The sequence below is a fragment of the Desmodus rotundus genome, chromosome 4, assembly GCF_022682495.2.
Source record: "Desmodus rotundus isolate HL8 chromosome 4, HLdesRot8A.1, whole genome shotgun sequence".
Lineage (NCBI taxonomy): Eukaryota > Metazoa > Chordata > Mammalia > Chiroptera > Phyllostomidae > Desmodus > Desmodus rotundus.
The window spans coordinates 5384890-5406676 of NC_071390.1; the positions used below are offsets into that span (position 1 = coordinate 5384890).

General features: G+C 50.7%; 1 protein-coding gene across 1 annotated transcript in view; it reads left to right on the forward strand.

Annotated features, from left to right (window-relative positions):
- Nucleotides 1–21787, forward strand: part of CPXM2 (carboxypeptidase X, M14 family member 2) — an 81802-nt gene that overhangs the window by 14310 nt on the left and 45705 nt on the right. The window contains exons 3-4 of the mRNA XM_053923335.1: nt 8804–8913; nt 20155–20294. Of these exons, the coding sequence (XP_053779310.1) occupies nt 8804–8913; nt 20155–20294 (250 nt within the window). The remainder of the gene's footprint in view (nt 1–8803; nt 8914–20154; nt 20295–21787) is intronic.

A 21787-nucleotide genomic window follows, 5' to 3' on the forward strand; every position in this document is an offset into this window, starting at 1 on the left:
CTTACAGGGTTCTTGTGAAGACCAAGTAACGTCTGCGGAGTGTAGCATACACAGCCGAACAGTAAGCCCTCAGCAGGCATTGGCCATGGTATCTGTTTGCTATGTGGGGACTTTTTTGTGCCTTAGTTGTAGGAGTGGGCAGACATTTTTAAAGGATCAGATCATAAATAGTACATGTCTTAATGGCCAAGAAGCAAAAATCAAGGCTATTAAGTAGGTAAATAACTATTCAAACTGCAACCATTAAAACATTATAAAAACCATTCTTAAATTGTGAGTCACACACACACAGATGGTGGCCTGGATTTGGCCCTCACGTGGGCTGTGGCTGGTGAACTCCTGCCTTAGAACTTCAGGGTTCTTCAAATGCTGCCTGCAGGAAGCCTGCCCCGATTGCTTCTCTTTCTCTTTCCTGTACCTCTTCCTCGTGGCCCCACCTTCTCCTCGCTCACATCACAGTGATTTCCAGGCGTGGCTGTTCTATTCTAGAAGGGCATGAATGCTTAAGAGCAGGGCCCGTGTCTGACCCATCTCAGAATATGCCCAGCATTGGTAGAAGTTCCTGACAAGAACGGCAGACTAGTTTCCTGAGCACCTGCCCTGTGCCAGAACTAGTCTCCTGGGGTGCAGACCAGGTGCCCCATGCATGTCCAAGTGGACTCAGCATGACTAGACAGCAGGGCAAGCCGCCACACGACACGGTCTGTGACCTGGAGGGAGAAAGCCTGATTTCCGGCTGTGATGGAAGTCGATGGTTTTCCCAGAGCCATACCCAGTGGTGAGGGGGAACTTCTCAGTTCTCCAGCCTCGTGCCTGGACTGGGTGAGGCCTCAGCAGGGTACCCTGCCTGCGGGTTGGCCTGCTTAGTGTGTGCGTGTGCGTGCGTGTGTGTGTCAGACTTGAGGCTTTTCCTCCGAGCCCTTTGGAGTCTCTCCCCATTGCTGCACAGCCAGATGTTCTCAGGGCCCAGCTCGGTCTTCCCTCCGACATCTGGCACAGCTGTTGGGACTCGTGCAAACTCCAGACTCCTGATTCTGGAGGGGGAGTGGCTGATGTGACCTTGGCGGCCTTGGCAGACACGGTGATAAATGACCACATCTGCTTGTCAGACTTCTTTGGAAGTGAGGGGAGGGGAGGGGCAGGGCTGGGACAGAGCCACACCCTCTTGGACAGAACTTGGGGAGAAAGCCTGAGGAACACCTGTCTGGGAGAGCCGAGGCTCCCCGACCTTGCTGTTTTCAGTCTCTGAAATGAAACCTGTGCCTTGTAAGGCTTTCCTAGCCTTCCTTTACAATTTGGGGAGATTTATTTTGGGCCCTGGGTTCACCGCTGCTTGCAGGAGGCTCCACTGAGTGATTATTAAAAACCCGGTGGGCCGTGTGGCCAGTCTGGCCACAGGCCTCGGTCATAGGCCACCGCCACAGCCCACTTGACGGCATAGAAATACTTCCAGACAAGGGGCCAGGGGTCAGAGCTCTGATGGGCTCAGCAGGGCCCCCGGGTGCCTCTAAAAGGCCCCATTCATTTCTGTCACCCTGTTGTCCCCAAGTATGGCTCTGGTCACAAGGTCACAGGGTTGCATTTGCCGGGGAGGAGCCCTGGTGTTGCGGCTCTCTGAGTCATCACGACGAAGGCCAGCGCGAGTGTTTGTCTTGCTCTTGGGTTTTGCCCTGGTGACACCCTGACCGTCTGCTGTGCATCTTCCCAGTGCCCCTGTCACCAGACCTCTGTCACCAGACCTCTGTCACCAGGCCTTTTTCATTCCACGTGGCTGGCCTTGGGATGGGTTTAGCAGAAAACCCAGTTCGCCACATCATACCCTGAGACTTAAAAACTGTATTTTTTCTAACCTATTGAAGTGGAAGTTGTTCTAAAGTAGATTTTTTCCCTGGCTTATGAAACATTTTGACTATGAAAGAAGTGAACGCACCTTGTAGAATATTCGGAAGAGGTAGAAAAACACCAAGGAGAAAACTCAGCAAATGTACAGGCTCATCTTCCAGAGACGGCGCAGTCTGTCTCTCCAACCTTCCCTCTCCGTGCGTAGGTGCGCTTGCGTGCGTGCACGTGTTGGTTTGTAAGAGCTCTTTCCGCATGAGGGATAAGGGACCTCTGTGTGTATGTCTCTGTATCGTGCAGTTAACAGCCCTGGAGTCCAACTGAGCTGAGTTCAAAGCCCAGTCCACCGTTTACCAGCTGTGTAATTTAGGCATATGATTTAACCTCTTTGTTCCTCAATTTTCTCAAATATAAAATAGAGATAATAATAGGAGATCCTCATAGCACTGGGGTAAATATTAGCTAAGGCACCCTGCACAAAGCACATGAAACAGTGGCTGTTAGATAATAAAGGCTCGGGAAAGGTTAGCTATGATTTATCAAGGTCCCACTGACTGAGCTTCCTGGCAGCCCTTCACGTGAACTCTCTTTATGAAGGAGTAAATAGTGCCGGTGTTACGTGGACGTGGAAAACCTCATGAAAGTGATAAGCAAGTTAATGAGGTTGGAGCCATGCTCTTCTGAACCAATAATTCCTTCTTGAGGGGCTTTATAAGCAATACAAGGGGAGACCCCAAAAAACCATGGAATTTATTTATAAAAATTGTGTATTTATTCTTACATGCTTAAATTTCAGTCACCTTCAAAGTACTCTCCATTTGATGCAATACACCTTCTGAGGTGTTTTTTCCCACTGCTCAAAATAGTTCTTGAATTCGTCAATTTTGATGCCTTTTAGTGTTTCTACCATTTTTTGTTTCTCCTCTTCCTCATCAGCAAAACTTTTCCCCTTGAGGACTTTTTTTCATCCAGGAAAACAAAAAACATTTGCTCAGGGCAAGATGGGGTAAATAGGGCAGGTGGGGCACGGGGATCATGCTGTTTTTGGTCAAAAACTGCTGAACAATCAGTGTGATGTGGGCAGGTGTGCTTTTAAATCACCCATCATGAAATGGGCAAATGTATTAAGAGAGTCTTCAAAAAAAAAAATTCACTGAAGCCGAATGCAGCCTCTCACAACAACGCCAGCTGGTGCCCTGGTCCAGATGGGTTCCTAGACACTTACCAAGTGGGGGAAGTCTGTTCCACAAGGGGTCTGCCCTCCAGAAGATAATTCCAGGTTTTGGGGAGTCCCCCATTGTGTATGTAAGAACAATTAACTTTCCATGGTGATACAGACATAGTGATTATCAGGTATATTGGTTCGTAATACAAATTCACTAATTTATCAGGAAAAGTTGATTGGGCTTTGGACATTCAATGGTGAAAACTCACAGCTGCTGCCTTGTGATATATACAGTGTGGCTGGGGCGGGTGGGGTGAGAGGGATGGGCGGGGAGGAAGTCTTGGGCAGCTTTTCAAATGAGGTGGCCACTGATCAGCAGGAAGAGACAGATGAGAGACGCCAGCCAGCTTCTGAGGGTCTCAGAAGCCTCACCTGGGAGCTTTAGACCAGGGTCCCTCTGCAGCCCTATCAATCAGAGCCCATGGGGAGGGGTCTGGCTATCTTTCTTTTTAAGTTCCCCAGGACATTGGGATGTTGGGTAGGGTGGGAACTGCTGCCTGGAAGAGGCTGATGGTGCCAGTGACGTCTGAAGGATTTTCTTGGGTGGGGGTGTGAAGGAGCTTTCTCAGGGCGATTAGATTGGGGCTGAGATCAGCTCCTTTCCCAAGACCCCGAGCGAGGCACCCCCCTGGGGAGCCAGTGACCTCTGAAGCCGACCCAGAGCTACTGGACACACATTCCCCAGCGCGCCAGGAAGCTGCCTCCACACTCTCATTGATCAAAGGGAATGTCAAGTTCAGAACTGCGAAGGAAAGAATGTTGTGAGTCAGAGCTACGCGACTTAGAGGCGACAACCAAAGCTAAAGTTGAGGATGGCTGTGAGCCCGTCCCTGGTGGGCTCTGGAAGTCTTGGAGAATTCCTTGCTCCGTTTCCAGCGGAGATCGCGGCAGGGCCGCCGGCCTGGGCTCTGCGCCGCCCTCTGCCAACTGGAGACGCCTGGCCCAGCTCCCCTTCCTTTCCCTGCTGGGACCCCCACACCCCACACAACCTGCATTTGTATTATGCACTTAAGTGTTCAAGTCAAACAGAGGTGGCGTGAAGCTGGCGCCTGGGATTTTATGTCACGCTCGATTTTCAAATTCTGACTCAGACACCTACTGGCGGTGTAACTCTGGGTGAGCCTCCTGGAGTCTTGGTTCATTCTGGGTAGAATGGCCTCCTGTGGTCGTGTGAAGATGCAAATGACTTCAGAGAGCCTGGCTCAGTTCAGCTGCTTGCACCTTAGCCCGGTTGCTCCCCAAATTGCTACCCTTTTAAAGTCCTAATGACTTGACTCTTGTAGCAGCTCCCCCGACTCCCGACAGCTTAGGTGTGCCGGGTGGGGGTTGGGATTGAAGCTCCGGATGTAGAATTCCGGTCTGAACTCCGGATTCTTACTTTGCCCTGCGTCGTGAAGGTCTCCACAACAGGAAGGCCGTGGACCCTCTGAGTTCCTAAGGAGCTGCTGTGCGCGTAGCCCATTCATGGTGGAGATGACAAGGAGAACCAACAAATAGGTGCCAGGGTGCTAATGCCCGTTCTGTAAGGCGGCTGCAGCACTGAGTACGTTAGCAGGGGACAGATGAATTACTGTGTGTGCACGTGCGTGTGGCGGAAGTGGGCGCTGGAGGAGGCCCGGGCCTGGGAAACGGTGCCCGCTCAGCACAGGGTGCCCTCACGTGAAGAGAAAAGGAGAGTCATCTTGGACAGCCGTCCCTCTCTTGCCTGCACGTTATGGCTCATCTCCAATCTCTAATTCAGATCTTCCTGAAGTGTTCTCTTCACGCTTATTTTTCACACTCTCCTCACCCACACAAGTCTCAGGATGAGAGTCTTTTTCATCTTAAAGACAACAGAGCTTTGATTTGCTGGTAAAGAGTTGGTGTGCTTTTGTCCAGCCATCCTGCAGGGCACCTGGCCGTGGACTCAGGAGGTGGAGGAGGGGCCAGAGCCAGGACGGGTGTCCCATTGCCTTCAAGTGAGCTCCAAACCTAGTAATTAGTGCCTCTGTTGACACTATAACCTTGGTTGCCATGCAAACATATTGCAGTTCCAACAAGGGTCCCCCTGGGATCTGGCCTTGTTACTTTCTGATGGCAGATATTAACATTAAACTTGAAAGCTTGAATTTCTCCTCCATTTCCCTGAGCCTCGAGGCAGCACCGTCTTCCTCAGTCAAGTTTCTAAAGGGCGGGAAAAGTGTCCTCCTTGCTGGAAGGTGAGAGCTCCTTGGACGGGGCCAGGATGTTTCTGTGAGAATCTAAATCCAAAGGAATTCTGACGTGGTGTTCCAATCTTGCGTCGTGTCTGCAGTTCCTCGGCTGGGAGAGTTGCCTGGGCTTGGGGAGGGCTTGGCTCTTCCTATACTGGGTGTGTGTCTGTCTCTGGCACGTTATTCCAGAGGTTCTTTCTGCAGAGTCTGTGGTTGTGGTGGGAGGGGGCACATTTCCCAAGTGCTTGTCTGTCTGAAGATGCCCTGACTGGTGGCCGACAGTGGATTCTGGATTCTAATTTCCTTTCCCATGGCTCTGGGTGCCCGGGGTTGCCGATAAGTCTCGAGTTCACCTGGTGATGATCACTGCTTCAGGAATCTGCTCACTGTCGTGGACAAGCAGGGCCTGCAGCTGGAACGGCGCCTCGTGTCTCCTCTCCATCCTCTGCCCTTCCGAAGTTCTGGTGTGAAGACGTGGGGGTTCCCTGGAAGGGGGCTAGTGCGTTCTGTGGGTGTCGTTTGACTGCTTCCTGCCTACAGGGCTGTCACATCAGTCGCAGTCTCTGCTGTGTCCAAAGTGCAGGGTGCAGCTGAGCGACTGAAGTTGTGCAGATGTCACCTCAAGGACCAGCAGGTGGCCTTGAGTGTTGGCCTGAGGGACTGGGAGCTGCTGGCTTTCCAGTATTTTGTCTATTGTCCTCCAAAGCTTTGTTTCCAATGCAGAGTTGTTCTGTTTCGCAGTAGAGCCCGAGGGGCAGGAGCAGCTCAGTTTGGACGTTGAGTAGACGTGGCGGAAACCTTGAGGAGGATGGTCCCCGGGTAGGAAAAAGAGGAGGGAATGAATCTGGGTGAAATAGATCGAAATTCCTCCGAGTCAAGTATTTAACATGCAGAACACTTCAGGACTCTGTGTTTTGGATTAAATTCGAATCTTTAAATAAAAAGACTCTTGCCCCGCCCATCATTTTCCTGTCCTCCCGTGTGGGAAAATCCTTCGTTTTTCTAACTGTGGACATTCCTGTGCCAAACTCTGAGTCTCCGTCACTCCGGGGGGGGGGGGGGGGGGGGGGCTAGCAGCTTGTCGGGATTGGCTGGATTTGGAGCTGGGATTTTTGCCTGGGGCATGTCTGTGTGAAGACATGTGGCATGGAGAGTTTGTGCTTAAACCCTTTATTCTTATCCTACTTGTTAATTACACAACGTTTTCAGATGTGATTTGGGAAAGGCGGGGAACTTGCAGCTGGTGTAGCCTGTAGTTTTCGCAGAGCTGGCGGGGTGGGCAGGGGGGTCCAGCATCGGGAGTGGAGTGAAAGTCGGCGGGAAACAGACACCAAGCAGAAGAAAAGGCATGGGAGCTCTCAAAGAAACAAGGAGAGAGGAGCGATTTGGTGGAAGACAGATCAGCCTGCTGCGTGAGGACGGCCAGTGCTGAGTCTCCGACCCCCGCTGGGGCTTCAGCCATCTGCCTGTGGGGGACCTGACGCCGAGGAGGCAGAAGCCGCTGCAGCCTCGCAGAGCGTCTTCAGCGCTGGCCTGGGGAAGACAGTTTGGACATCTGCTTCAGCCGTGGGAGCCACCAGGGCCCCTGCTGATGAGCAGGGTAGAAGTATGGCAGGTCATGGGGTCGTGGGTGTCCAAATATGCCCGCGAGTGGGGTTCTGAGTCAGATTCTGTGCGCACATGATTGGATTCCACTAGTTTGGGGGGCAGTGTGCTGTCTTGTCCATGAGGCCAGGGGTGCCCATGCACCGTGGCTTGTTAAAGGGGAAGGAGGGGGCAGATTCTGAGGGAGTACTCAAACAAGGAGGAAGAAAGGGGAGAAACAGGAATGTTTTGTGTAACGGAAGCCACAGGAGTCAGGAGAGGAGAGGGAGCACACTGCAGGGACACCAGGAAGAGGCCCAGGAGTCCCAAGGGTCCTCCCAGCGAGGAGAGCCATCCTGTCTCCAGACAGAAGCCAGAGCGCAGACTGCAGAATTCAGGAATGGCACGGGTGGAAAGGAAGAGGAGATGGTGGGTGTTGAGCAAGAAAAGGAGGCATGTTGATTGTGTCCCTGCGCTAATGTCCCTACTTTCAGCAGCACCCGACTCCTAGCAGCAGACCTGGATAAGGCGACTCCCAGGCCCTCTCTGGGAGGGGCACTGTGAAGTCAAGGGGAGACCCCCGAGAGGTGTGATGCTGTGGGACCCCGTCCCTCTGGGAGCATGTGGTTGCTGGTACCTCCTGGAGGACCAGGGCTCTGGTGGCTCCACCCTGCAGCTGTTTTGTGTCCCAGCTTTGGTCCCTTCTGTGAGATTCCTGCCATCACTCCGATGATGACAATTCCTATGCAAGTGAACTGTGGCTGGTTCTCACGCCTACAGGAGCCTCCCACTCCCGGGCATCATAACTTCGCCTTTGCCCGTCAAGGGTGTTCATTTTCTCAGTGCAAAGCCACCTCTAGCTTCTTCATGACTGGCGTGGAGGATGGGGAAGGCTTCCAAACTGCTCTAAAGATAGTGCCTTCTGATAAGGAGAAACTTCCTTATTAGGACTGCATTTGCGAGCGGGCTGAGAGAGAGAGAGAGTGTGTGTGTGTGTGTGTGTGTGTGTGTGTGTGTTATCGGCTGTGGACCCAGGGAGTGGCTTTTCTGGCTGTCAGTCATCTCAAGAATGGACAAGAGTGGATGTTTTTCTGACGTGGCAGCTGGGAGAGCATCCCGGCTGCGTGACAACAGTGGCCTTTCTTACCTTCGGGACTTTCTAACACTTCTCGTAGAAACAGACTTTGTTCACTCTACCGCGGGGTTTTCGCGGTCTTCCTCCAGGGTTGGATTGGAAGGACACAGCATTGCCTGGAGATTTCTAGTTCGATGCAGGGGTGGGTGGTGAGAACAGCTGCCCAGGAGTCAGGAGGCCTGGGTTCTGGCCCTGGGGCTGCTGGTCAATCTCTCATTTGTAGGGACTGTGGGTTGGCCTGGGACGGTGGCCGAGGACCTGCCCCAGTGCTGACATCTCGTTCCAGGGAAGCTGGGACCGAACTGTGTTTAATAGCCCTTCTCAAACTTACCAGTTTTGCCAAGAACATACAGCATCTTTTTGCCAAAAGATGCTATATATTTGTTCTATTCCTGTTGCTTTGCACATCAGCAGGCACGGTGCAAAGGCCAAAGCTGCTAAAGCAAAATGAATCAGTTAAGTTCTGATTCATTTGCAGAACTCAGCCACAGGGTCGCTCTGAAATTTCTAAGCAACACTGCTCCTGGCTGAGTCACACTGTGGAAGGGCCCTTAATTGGAAACAGCCTCAGACAGTAGCATAGACGACAACAGGGAGAGGGGATATCCAGGCAGAAGCACCCAGAGCGGAAAGTTGGCATAATGTTGACAGATGAATCGACAGTATTTTGTCCAGAGACACACTGAGCATGCCTGGGTGTGGGTGGGGCTATGAGGGAGAGCCAGAGTTCAGGGGAGAAATGGGAGAGCACGCGGCCAGATTTAGAAGACCAGAAACTCGTTTCTTTTAACATCTGTCCTTGTTGGTAACAAGCGTTGTCCTTTCCAGGTTGCCCACCTCTTGGTCTGGAAACCTTAAAAATCACAGACTTCCAGCTCCACGCATCCACAGTGAAGCGCTACGGCCTGGGGGCGCACCGGGGGCGACTCAACATCCAGGTACTGGCACCGGGGAAGGGCTCTGATTTGTGTGGCTGGCCGCTCTGGTCACAGACGCTTGGTGGCTCGATAAGCTGGGGTCAGGCGCCACCCACAGCATCTCACGTGCGTTAGCATGACCCCTCCCCCCCCACAGGAAAGGTGTCGCTGCAGAACCCCCACCTCCCAGAGACAGAGGGCCAGGATAGGTGTCTTTTCTGAGGACACCTTCGTAAAAAGGGTGCCGCTCACGCCTGGGCCCCAGGCAGTCCACTTGCATGGGATGTATCTGGAAAGGGAAGGAGGAGACCACTGAGCCCCGTGGGCATGGGCAAGCAGTGGCCTTTGTTCCCTCTCTCCTGCCTGCCGGTGCTTCTCAACACCCCTCCACACACCTCTTCCAGGCTGTGCCATGGCGCCCCCAGGTCGAACCCTCAGTAGCTCTTGTGGGTCTGGCACTTTGTGTCCGGCCTACCTCCCTGCGGCTCAGGGGCCACTGCAGCCTTGACCCTCATGACTGTCAAGGTCCTCCTCCCACAAGGTGAGCTCCTTGCACACCCCACGCACTGTGCACGTCAGGACTCTGGGCCTTTTCTCAAGCGGGCGCCCTGCCTGTAGCCCCCTCCTTGCACACCCCTCCACTGTGCACAAACAACGGAAGTCTCTTTCATCTGCGGAATTTGTGACCTCGTGCTGCTCTGACAACTTATAAACGTGGCCATTTACGCAACACTCGTGTATTCTCTTACCATCCTTGAGGACGGCAGTCCCACTGGGCTAAAATCCAGGAGGGGCAGGGCTGTGTTCCCTCTGGAGGCTCTAGCAGAGAGTCTGTGCCCTTGCCTTTTCCAGCTCCTTGAGGTGCCTGCGTTCCCTCCTTCTTCAAAGCCAGCAGTGGCAGGCAGTGTCCCCCCACTTCCCCCCTCTTCCCCCGATAAGGACCTGTGATGGTGTCGGCCCACCTGGACAACCCAGCATCACCTCCTCATCTCAAGCAACCTTAACCGCGTCTGCAATCTCCAGCCCCTCTGCATGTAACCTCGCATGTTTACATGTCCTAGGATTAGCATGTGGACTTTTTTGTCAGGGAGGGGCCTTGATCCCGCCAAGGCTGCCTTTTGCCTCCGGCTCCAGCTCTTGCAAACTCAACCTCGCTCAGCTGAGCATTTGACCTTGCACTGTCCCAGGCCGTCCTCTAACGGCGTGGTTCTCTTGTAGTTTAATTTTGTTTCCCCACCTGTGTGAGACTGGCTATGGTTTCCAAACCCTTTTTGCCAAAGCACCGTCTCATCGAGCCTTCTGGGAGGGCATGGTCTGTTCATCCCTGAGATGTGGGGGCCACGAAGGCTCACCAGTTCCGAGTGGCAGAGCCGACCCCCTGTGGTCACTGTAATCGTGCAGTCTGCAGTCGGGGCAGCTGCTGTGCTGGGACTGGACGAGAGTGGATGAGGCCCCTTCCCAAGGGGCTCGTGGGCTCAGGGCCTCTGAGCAGTGCCGGCTCCAGGCTTCCGCCCCTCCCTCCGCCCTTGACACTGGACCCTGTCGGAGGGACTCTCCAACCAGTCAGCCATCACCACTTTTTGGTTCAGAAGAATGCAGGCCAAAAATTTCCACAGCTAACTTTAATGAAGTCCAAAGTGGGTTTATAAATATTCCTTCTTTTTTTAAAGAGAAATAATAGCTGTGAAGAAGCATTTGGATATACTCGCTCTCGGAGCTTCTTTGGCGGGGGTGGGTGGGTAGGGCATATGCTCTGTTGAAAGAGGCTTGTTGCTCAGGGGTTTTTGCCCATTTTGCTCTTGACCCACAAATCAGTAGCTGCCATTCTTCCTTATCGCCCCTTTTATTGTACCGCCTTTACCATGGATTTTTTAAATGTCCAAGTCTAGTATTACAGCTACATTACATTTTTTAAAAAATCAATTTTGTATGTTTCCTTAACTGCTAGTATTTTTTTAGGACTGATTTTTTTTTTTAAGTCTCCTGATTACAGAGCTACATCAATTTTGAAGCCTATTTTTCCCATGAACTTGTTTTCATAGCTTAAGATTTTGCAGACGAGCTTTTACTGAATTACATTTGCCACATTGTAGCAGAAACATGTGTCTCTTTGTCTCAGTCCGTGCGGGCTGCTATAACAAGATACCATAGACCATGTGACCTTTGAACAACACAGATCTATTCATCACAGTTCTGAAGGCTGGGAAGTCCAAGGTCAAGGCAGCAGCAGATTTGGTGCGTGGTGAGGGCCCGCCTCCTTGTTCCTACACAGTGTCTTCTCCCCGTGGTGGGGAGCATCTTCTATCAGGGCACTAATTCCATTCCTGAGGGCTCCACCCTCATGATCTAATGACCCCCAAAAGCTCCAGCTCCTAATGCCATCACCTTGGGCGTTAGGTTTCAACATATAAAATCGGAGGGGACATAAACATTCAGCCTATAGCATTCTCTTGTCCTCATCTTAGGCATAGGGCTTTGAAAGGGTAAAAACACCTTGTAACTCAATTATAACATCTCCTTTTTGCAAGTGGAATTTTATTTGTATCACTTTAGTATAAACTCAGGGAAGAAACCCAGGGCCTGTTTCATCAGTACAGTGGGCCAAGAATTCAGGGAAGAGCCCTGGTTCAGCAGGGCGGCAGCGGTTCGCCCTCTGCCCGAGGATTAATCTTGCTGTGTGCCCAGGACCCCTGCATTCTCGCACCTGTGAGGGTGTGATCTCACATAGAATTCTCCAAGGACCCCAAGAGATTGTACATGGCTCATTCACTGAGTAGGGCAGGTGGGTAAGTCAGAGACAGCACCCCTTCCTGGGTGATGTATCCCCCCACCATTGCGTGGAGGCTTTCTCAGCTGGAAAGCCTTCAGCAAATTGTAATCAGACGTGCCACTTCCAAGAACTGGTTTCAAGTTCATTCTTAAGGCTCTCAGACATGGTGAGTATGAGCCTGACATGTGATCCGAAGAAATGAAGCACCGAGACCTTGGCTAGAACTTAGGGTTCCTGCCTATAAACAGGAATAGAGGAGAGCTGATGTTCAGACCTGAGTTTTGGATGCGCTGACGTTTTGAGGTCTTAAGGAAACACAGGGGGCTCTGCATCGACTCCTCCACGTCTTTGCGATGCGTGATCCCGGTCATTTGACACTGTGGCCCTGTCTTGTCCCACCCGGGTTAGGAAAATGACTTGGAGTTTGACCCTTAGAGAAGTTCACGAGCAAATGTCTGGTTCTGACGCCAGCAGATCAGAGCCATTCCTCAGCTCCGCGAGCAGGAGCCACAGCTCCCTCGTCAGTCATTCCCTCAAAGGATCCGACCGACCGAGCTCCTGCATGCTGACATGAGGAGCCACTTCCCCCATTCTGATCATCTTTTTACCTGAAATGAGCTATAAAGCCTCAAAGATGGTCAATGCCTGTGGCTTCAGATGTACCCCAGGAAAACAGGAAGTTGGTTAGAGAATGTTGAACCGAGCTTTGTCCTGGTGTCAAAGTTCATGTGCATGGGGATATCCTACGTGTCGGTCTGCCTGTCCCCTTTGGCCCTGAAGCACCCGAGCCCCACCTGGCCCAATCATGGAGACCATGTTTGTCCCGGCAGGGAGGACACGGGCAGCATCATGTTCGCAGGCATCACGCATGCCTGCGCCCCCCCCCCCCCCGCCCCTGCCTCTCTCTCTGCGTCATTTGCACCCAGTGTCCTGACCCCAAGGCTGTCTGTTCCTTCGGGCTGTGCCGATTCCCTGGGTGGTCAGCCTCCAGCCTGCTTCCGGCTACACAAAGCCTTGCTCTAACTCCGCAGGTCCCAGTTGGGGGGCTCTCTGTGTGCGATGCGCTGCGGAGGCAAAATTAATCACAGTGGGGGTAGTTTCCCAGCCAAGGAATGTCCTGCTTGTTCTGATAAAGAGATTTTGTTCTGCATCTGGCTTCAAGAAACTGTCTGGGAGACAGTGTTTTCATGCCAAAATGCTGGAATTTTGGATGTTTGGGGTTTTATGGGAATAACAGGACCAAATATTTTAAATTACGACTCTTGGAAAATTCAACACGAGCGTTACCGTAATGATGGTAACACGCTGTTCTTCTTGAGAAGCTTACCTGGTAACACATGAACCATTAGAAGAACTCAGAAGGACAGGGAGGGAAATGAGGAAAAGGGGAGCCCAAGGAAGCAAGAGCCCGGCCTGCAAGACACAGATTATGAAGGACTCAGCACTCTCTGGTTCAGAAGTGGATTCTGTTCCACTTTGCTATCTGAGTTTTTCTCACCTATGTTAGAGCATTTCATTAAATTAACATTTCATCTCATCTCCAGCATACTCAGAGAGAAATTCTGTTTTAGAAATACGGAAATTGGAGTCTCAGAGGCTAAATGACCTGCCCTAACCCCACAGCTAGTCGGTGCAGAGCTGAGATTCAAAGTCAAGTTCTGGCCGCAGGCCGGCCATGGCTCCTTTCTCTGTATCAGTGCCCAGGAGAAGGTGAGTGTGTCTGCCAGCTTGCAGTCTCTCCTGGTGCCCGTCTTGTGACTCATCTCCCTGACCTCTGGCCTGACCAGCTCCTAGTACCTTTGGGACCACCTCCTGGCAGGTCCCAAAGAAGTCTGAGGCATGTAGCTGTCCAACCCCTGGGTCCTGTGTCCACGCAGTTAGCACATCCAAACTTGACTTCTCAAAGGGTGCCGCGTGGGGAGGGGTGGGTATGCCCTCCCGGCTGTGTGCCTAGCCACGTGCAGGCCAGGCGCACTGTCTCTGGCTGGTGCGATGGGGAGTCGGGGTGCAGGCCATTCTGTGCTAGACTTTCCATGGTCACAACAAACTGCACAAGTGACAAATCCAGAGCAGGGGGAGGACAAAGGAGAGGAAAGGGAGAGGCAGAGGGAAAGAAAGATCAGAGCAAATTCTTTCTTTTATTTATTCATTTTACCAATATAAAAGCAAAACTACCTCCTGAGGGCCTTTATGTGCCAGGCACCTTAATAAGTCCTAAGGAACAATGATGAGTAAATATAGAAACAGTCCCTGATCCATTAGCAAATATTTACAGAGGACCTACTATGTGTTGGGCCCTGAGTAGGTGCTTGGGCCACCTCAGCAACCAAAACAGACAATGGTCCTTGTCATATGAGAGCTTATATTCTAGTGGGGGAGCCACAGAACTATCAGAAATGGAATTAAATAGAACTTTTATGGCGACTAGAAGGTGAGAGGTGCTGTGGAGAGAAATAAAACAAACAGACAGCAGCAGTGGGGGTCAGCCAGGCCAGCTCTGGGGAGGGGTAGGTCAATGTTAAATGTGATCAAAGTGGGCTTCCTGGAGGAGATGGGCTTAGTTGGCTCAAGGATCTGCAGGGAGGCAAGTAGCTGTGGGAAGAGCATGCTGGGTAGTGGGAAAGGCTGCAGTTACAGCGGGTCTGCATCACAGGGGGCAGCAGAAAGCTGGTGTGGCTGCAGCAGACAAGGACCCAGAGGTCACACTTGGAAGACTTTGATCCAACTGGGGGAGCCATGGAAGGTTTTGGGCACAGGAATGGCATGCTCTGACTTACGTGTGCAAAAGACCAATCTTGTCACTGTGTGGACGTAGGGGAACGAGCACAGGAGCAGGCAGGTCTCTTAGGAGACAAGCTCAGAGTCTCAGACCAGAGGTGGTGCTGGCCCTGGCTACACGGGAAGGGGGTGGTGGTCAGAGTGGTTGGATTTTGCATATTCGAAAGTAACATTTTCTGATGAGGAGGTGGATGAGGTTTGGATGAGGCGTGTAAGAGTCATGAAGAGTCAAGGATGCCTCCAGTAATCTAATTGGGAAATGGAATTAATTATAAAACAAACACACCCCACGAAAACACCTTGCCAGGGAGTGCACTGTTGCAATCTTAGTTAACACTCAGGATTAGAGGACCATGCCTGTCAGCCGCCTGAGGCTGCCGTAACCAAGTACCACAAACGGGGCAGCTTGTTTCTTTGGGAATTTAAGTCTTTATTTCTAAATAATATTTATACGTATTCATTTATAAGCTTTTGACTTTATCATTTGAATTCTTATTATGGGAGATGAGCATTGCAGGTCATTTTACTACTTGTTTACTCCTCTTCAATGCTTCCAATAAAATTGTGTTTCAAATTTTGGGCAAATCCGTATTCAAGATAGTTACGGCTGTGTAAATATTGCTCACTATTGAGCTAAGAAACATGGTAAGTTTTGAGCCAAAGAATAATTCATTGGATATCATTTCTTGACAACTATTTTTAAAAAGATTTTATTTATTTATTTTTAGAAAGAGGAGAAGGGAGGGAGAAAGAGAGGGAGAGGAACATTAATATGTGGTTGCCTCTCACACACCCCCTACTGGGGACCTGCCCACAACCCAGGCATATGCCCTGACTGGGAATCGAACTAGCGACCCTTTGGTTCACAGGCTGGCACTCAATCCACTGAGCCACAGCAGCCAGGGCTTGACAATGTTTTGTTTTCCTAGATCTGCTAATCTTTTTAAGAATATCTCCCCACACCCTGAAATAGGTCTGGTCTCTGTAAAATACCCTTTAATGTAATTGTCTGTAATATAATATACCCGTCCAGTGCTTTTTAGCCTCACTGTTGTTTTTATGTTTCTGCAGATGTCTGTTGGGAGCCCTTCGACCCTCTGTATTCTGAACGGGCTGCTTTCGGGGTCTTCTGCCCAGAGGCTGTCCCGGGCCTGCCTTCCCCATCCATCTGGGAATTCCCTCCTAGGTTGGGGCCCTTGATTTATGGATCTGATATCTTCCTCTTTTTGGTGTTCTGCCTCTTCTTCGGTGGAGCACAGCCTGTAGTAACTTCATGGAAATGGTGCATGAGAGAGAAATTTTTTGAGGCTCTTTGAATGTGAGGATATCTTTATTTTACTATCACAGTTGCTGGATAGTTTGGCTGCATATAAAATTCTAGGATGAGAATCTTTTCCTTCTGAATTAAGTCCTTACCGCTCCATTCGTCTAGCTTTGGATGTTGCTCTTGAGAATTCTGGTACCATTCTTACTCCTTTGCTTTGTTTTATGTATTTGTTTTCTTACTAGTTTTTTTTCTGGAAGCTTTTAGAATCTTCTCTTGATTTCCCATGTTTTGGGGTTTCACAGTGATAAGCCTTGGTATGGGGCTTATTTTATTGTACTAGGTTCTTGGTGTTTTGGAGACTTGGGACCTACAGATCTGGGACATTATCTAATAGCATTGTTTTGATAATTTCTTTCCCTAAAAATCTTCTGAATTTCTTCCTCTGCTCTTCTCATTTTTCTCTTTTTGTCTATTGTTGGAATTTTCACATTTTAAGTTTCTTGTGCGATACTTTGTCTTTCTGAGAACATCCTATGCTTGTTTCATGCAAGCGAGATCTCCTCTTTCAAAGGGTAGCAATGTAGTTCTTCTTGAGGTTTTCTCCTGTTCTCCATTCTAGTTTTAGTGCGTTTTTGCCTGTTTGCTCTAGGCCTGGCAGCCCTGGGTTCTGGAGTCGGACGGAGGAGGGGCCGGGGCATCTCGCTGTCCAGCGCCGCGGAGGGCCACCGAGTTCCCTCTTTGGATCTTTCACAGTGCCCTGCCCTGCTCTGCATCTGGGCTGCAGGGCCTCTGTGGTTTGTTTTTCTTGAGAAAAATGTAGGTCTGCTGTGGAGTGAGGGTAGGGACCTGGGAATCTGATTTTTTAAATGTACACATTTTTGAATCAGTCCCCTCTGTTCAGTCCCGCCTCACCACCCGCTTCTACGACACCTAAGAATCTAAGTTTGAGGCGTTTTCGGGTGCTGCGTGGCACGCTTCTCGCGGGTGTGCCTTTTGCAAGGGAGCGTCTCCTTTCCCTGCTGTGTCACCCATCTGACTTCTAGCCTCATGTATTTGAACTTGGGGATTATAAGCGACTTCTGGTTTTGTCGAAGATCTGGGTTGTTATTTCTTTATCTTGTTTTCTTTGGGGGGAGTTTTTGAGAGAGCACAGAAGAACCAGCATATTTATTTACTCCATCATCTTGACACAGAAAAATCTATTTGGTCTCAAATGGAGAGTATCACGTTTTCTCTTTGCTATGGGTATATAATCCCCACATTTATCTTAAGGAAAGCTTAGTCTGTTAGAAGCATTGTTTTTTTTTTTAAGGGAAAGTATTTATATGTATAATCTAATTGCCTTGAGAAAATCACATTAATTCTCAATTTATTTGGTATCATGTTACAAATAATCATTCCAGTAGTGTTTTCAAGACTAGCTTATACTTTAAGGAATTAAACCTTTTGTTTCAGCAACTGCTGATTGAAGGTTCTCCAAAATGTATGAAGCCCGCCTCTGCATTATTGAACAGGATGGGAGGAATGCACCCTCCCTCAGCTCCTCAGAAATGCCATACAAATGTCATTTGTTGCCGTGTGGTGTCATTTGGTAACATCTCTGGGGCTGCTACCTCCTCTCTCACTGAATTCTCCCAGGTACTTGCTTTATACACTTATAATTGATTTTGCAGAGGTGGCTGTCATTTCCCAGAGGTGGCCGTCATCGCCCTATGAGTCAGTTTCAGGAAGGGCTCTTCAACTCCTGACGACGCACTGCATTTAATGGGCTGTCTAGCGAGCTCAGGAAGAGCTGAGATTGGCAGCAGAAGTAAAATAGGCTGGCGAAACCAGGAACCTCACCTTTAATTCCAGATCACAGGCAGTGGGCTGGTTGACTGCTAGGAGCACAGCTCCTCCAAGCCACCAGGGGCCTCGAGGGGTAAGGCTCCTGGGCTGGGTGGCGTCTCTGTTCTTGTCTGCTTGGCCCATGACCAGGCACTGCCAGCCTCGGCACGGCTGACGTTCTGGGTTGGGCGGTTGCTTTCGGGGGGGGGGGGGCTGTCCCGTGCATTATAGAATGTTGAGCATCATCCCTGGCCTTAGCCCGTTAGTTGCCAATGGCACACGCCTCCCCGAGTGGTGTCAGTCCCAGATGACTCTAGGCATTGGCAAATACCTGCTGGGGGGACAACATGGACCCCCATGGAAAACTTTACACTACAGGTCTTCTCTTTTTTCAGAGTTTGTGACTCCGTTCTGGATGTTTGACATTGTAGAACAGGCAGCAGCAATGAACTGGAATAGTATTGTCGTTCCCTAGAATTTTATAAAATTGAAATAACTGGTAAAGCACCCATGTGTCCCTGATTTGCCAAAATAGTCAAGAGTTTCAGATACACGGCTCACTGACATTTATTGAGTACTTTTTTCTTCCTGAGCTCATGCCAGGCGCAGGGCCCTGTTGTAAGCACAGTCAGCCCCCAAGGGAGAAAGTGGCGTTTTCCCCACTCTAACGGGTGGGGATACTGAGGCACAGTATGTAAGCAAATCACCTGCATTTATGTGGTGTGTTGTGGCAGAGCGGGACTCATGCCCATATGGGGACTTCCGTGCACAAACCCTTAACCAGCACACTGGGCAGGGGTCGGTTTTAAGGTGCCAGGACCAAACACAAGCTGCCCGTGGGGGCCGCCGCCCATCTGCCCTTTCTACGCTGCAGGAGGGCGGGGCTGCCCACGTTTCCTCCTCTCTCTCCCTCCCTGTTGCCTAGGCCACTACTTGGCACACGTCAGAGTGGATGGAGCAGTTCTGAATGCCGGTCTCACGGGCTGTTTATAGGAAAAGAGGAACAACAACAATGACGACGTTGGCATTCTGGTTCCTTCAAAGAAGATGAGCCGTGACAGTGTCGGTCACCAGTGTGTAGCAGGTGTCTTGTTGGTAGGATAACTGCCTTCAGTGAAGAAAGGGAGCGGCCACATCCTCCGTCCTTCAGGCTGGGGCAGTGCTCGTGTGCACCAGCAGCATTGGGGAGTGAGAGGTCTTGCTTAGTTCACCGAAGCACAGTCAGGAACCACCAGTAACACACACCTGCAAAAACTAGCCGTTCTTTGATGGCTCTAGAAGGCAGAACCTTGCAGCACCTCTGGGTCCTCATTATGGACACCCTGTGGGCCCTCAGACCCTGAGCAGCTGGTTCACTGGGTTTCCGGAGCACACCGACGAACAGCTTTTCTGTTGACCGTCATTCGCGAAGTGGTGGTTTTAGAAGATGTGATGGACTAGCATTCTGACATGCGCCGTCAGGGCTGGTTCAAGGTTGTTCCAGGAGAGGGCTGGAGATGCGTGCACTGTGGTATGGTCCTGATACAGGTGTACGTCAGCTGGGACGGTGATGCAGAGAGTTCGCCAACGGAGCCCTCGGTCATGTTGCTTCCCCACCGTAACCGGACTCTGTCTCCCCATGGTCGCCCATTAAAAGTCAGGCTTCCCGGACTTGAGCTGAATGTGGGAAGAGGTGGGGAAGATGGGGAAGATGGGCGGGCCTATCATTTTTATCTTTCCAATATTATTCAGACTTTTTTCCACCTGGTTATGTTCTTGTGAAATAGCCATGGGAACTGGGATTCATACAGAAAGGGTCGTCGTAAACTGGGAAGTTTCACTTGGTCCAGATGTTCTTTTTCTTTCAATTCTTTCCTTCTTTCCTTCCTTTCTTCCTTCCTTCCTTCCTTCCTTCCTTCCTTCCTTTTTTCCTTCCTTCCTTCCTTCCTTCCTTCCTTCCAATTCTCTCTTCAAGTAGTGCTAACACAAGGAAAATTCCAGAGCAGAAATTTCACCTGCCTTGTAAATTCAGATCAAAGGAACCTTGGGTAGCAATAGTAGTTGATAGTCAACACATCGGGTGACTAAAGTACTAATACCTAAGCGCTCACTAGATAAGCTTAGCCTTCGCCACCTAGCTCAAACGTGACCTCTGCCCTGGGGCTTCCTTTCCTGGTCTGCCCCAGACCCCTCGCCAGCAGGGCAGCGCTGTCCTCGAAGGCCCGTGTACCATGTGGCCCCCACTCCTAAAATAACTCACGCCCCATTGTGTTCCAGCTGGTGCCTTTCTTCCCGCCTGGAGGCTGAGCTTCTGGGACGGACGAGTCACCTTGTGTCCCAGTGCTTGGCGTGGGCAGGCTGGTGCGTAGGGGACCGTTTGTATGTGTTAGATGAATGAGTAATAGCAGAACTCATTAAATTTCATCTTTCATACTGAGCGAGAAGAGGGCATGTCATATTGAAATACCTCGAACTTTTAATAATAAACAACTCTCTTTACTGACTTAGAATGAGGAGTTCAGTGCACTGTGTTTCTTTTCAATCCCCTTGCTCATTCTCTTCCCCTGCCCCCTTTGAAAAGAGGTACCTCAGTTTCCATCGATTCCGGGTCTTCCTGAAGAACACCTCTGCTTCTTTCCAGGCAGGCATTAATGAAAACGACTTTTACGACGGGGCGTGGTGCGCGGGGAGGAGCGACCTCCACCAGTGGATTGAAGTGGACGCCCGGCGGCTGACCCGCTTCACCGGTGTCATCACTCAGGGGAGGAACTCGCTCTGGCTGTGAGTGTGGACAGGCCCGTGCTTTGCGGACTCATGTTCTAGGGTTTGGACGGGGACCGGGCAATGGCAGAGAGGGAGCTGGTGACAGGCAATAGGAGGGAAGGAAGTTGGAATGTGGACAGGAGGCTTGGTTGTGCTGTAGACTCAAGACCCCTGAGAAGGCGTGTCTCTCAGAACGACACCCTCCCCCTCACAGGAACAGGGGAAGGACCCGCCTGGCAGGTTAGGCTGAGACAAAGGGGCAGGTGCATTTCTGGTGCCCTGAGTGGTGGCCTGAACACAGCTGGAGGTAGGCGCTCTGGACAAGCATTGAGCAACAGGTGACGGTCTCCTGGCCACTGCCCTGGGGAAGAAGGTCTGAATCTTCCTGACTCTGGGAAGAAGGGCTGGAGACCTAGGCAGGCTCCCAGATAAAGGGTGACTAGAGAAGTTGTAGGGATGGGCCAGCGTGAGGCCTGAGAATAAGATGGCAGCCCATTTCTCAGAGTCCAGCTTGCAGCTGGGGTGGGGTCCCTAACAGGTGACTGACAGCAGGCCCAAGAGAGGTGGGCTGCAGCCCCTTTGCACTCGGCACGGCCTGGTGCCTTCACACAGGGAATGGTATTCAGATCTGAAAAGCAAGGGGATGCAGACACACACTCCAACACGGGTGAGTTCTGCTGAGTGCAATAAGCCAGTCCCAAAAGGACGAATACTGGACGGTTCCACTTACATGGGGCTCCAGGAGGAGGCAGATCCACAGGGACTGAAAGTAGAATGGCGGCTGCCAGGGGCTGGAGAGGGAGCGGGGCGTTAGTGTTTCATGGGTACGGGGCTTCACTTTGGGGTGCTGAAAAGTGCCGGAGTTGGGGGGAAGGGATGGTTGCACACCAGTGTGAGTGTACTTAACACCACTGAATTGTGCATTTAAAAATGGTTAAAATCATACATTTTATGTATCGTTTACTATAGTAAGTAAAAAAATAGAAGCGCAAATACACCCCCCCCAAAATAACCCTCTTCCCCTCCACCCAGGGCTGGAGACGGACTCCACATTTGCAATCATGTTACATGTGCGACTGTTATTTTTAACGTAGCGCCCACCCCTAACAGTTCCATGCTGTTACTCAGACTTCATAATGATTGTTTCTAATAACCTGCCATTAGAACCTGCTCCGCCAGGCCTCCAGCCCCATCTCAATTTTCTGTTATTACAGATCATTTTGCGAGACGGCATTTTCATACTTTTTTTTCTTTCCTTGAATTACTTCCTCTACCAAATCTCCAGAGCTGGGATAATTGGTGCATTCTGACAACACTTGCTTGTGTAGTTGTGCACCGCCTCGTATTCGCTTCGCACTTACTGCGTATATTTACGTATGCCGCTTTTTCCTGTGGTATGTGTTTCTCCCTAATCAGGGGCTCATTGCCATGACAATTACTCCCACTGTTTAGATTCAGAAAGGCAAGAGTTTGGAAAAAAAAAACTTGAATTACTCAAGGAAAATGGAAAC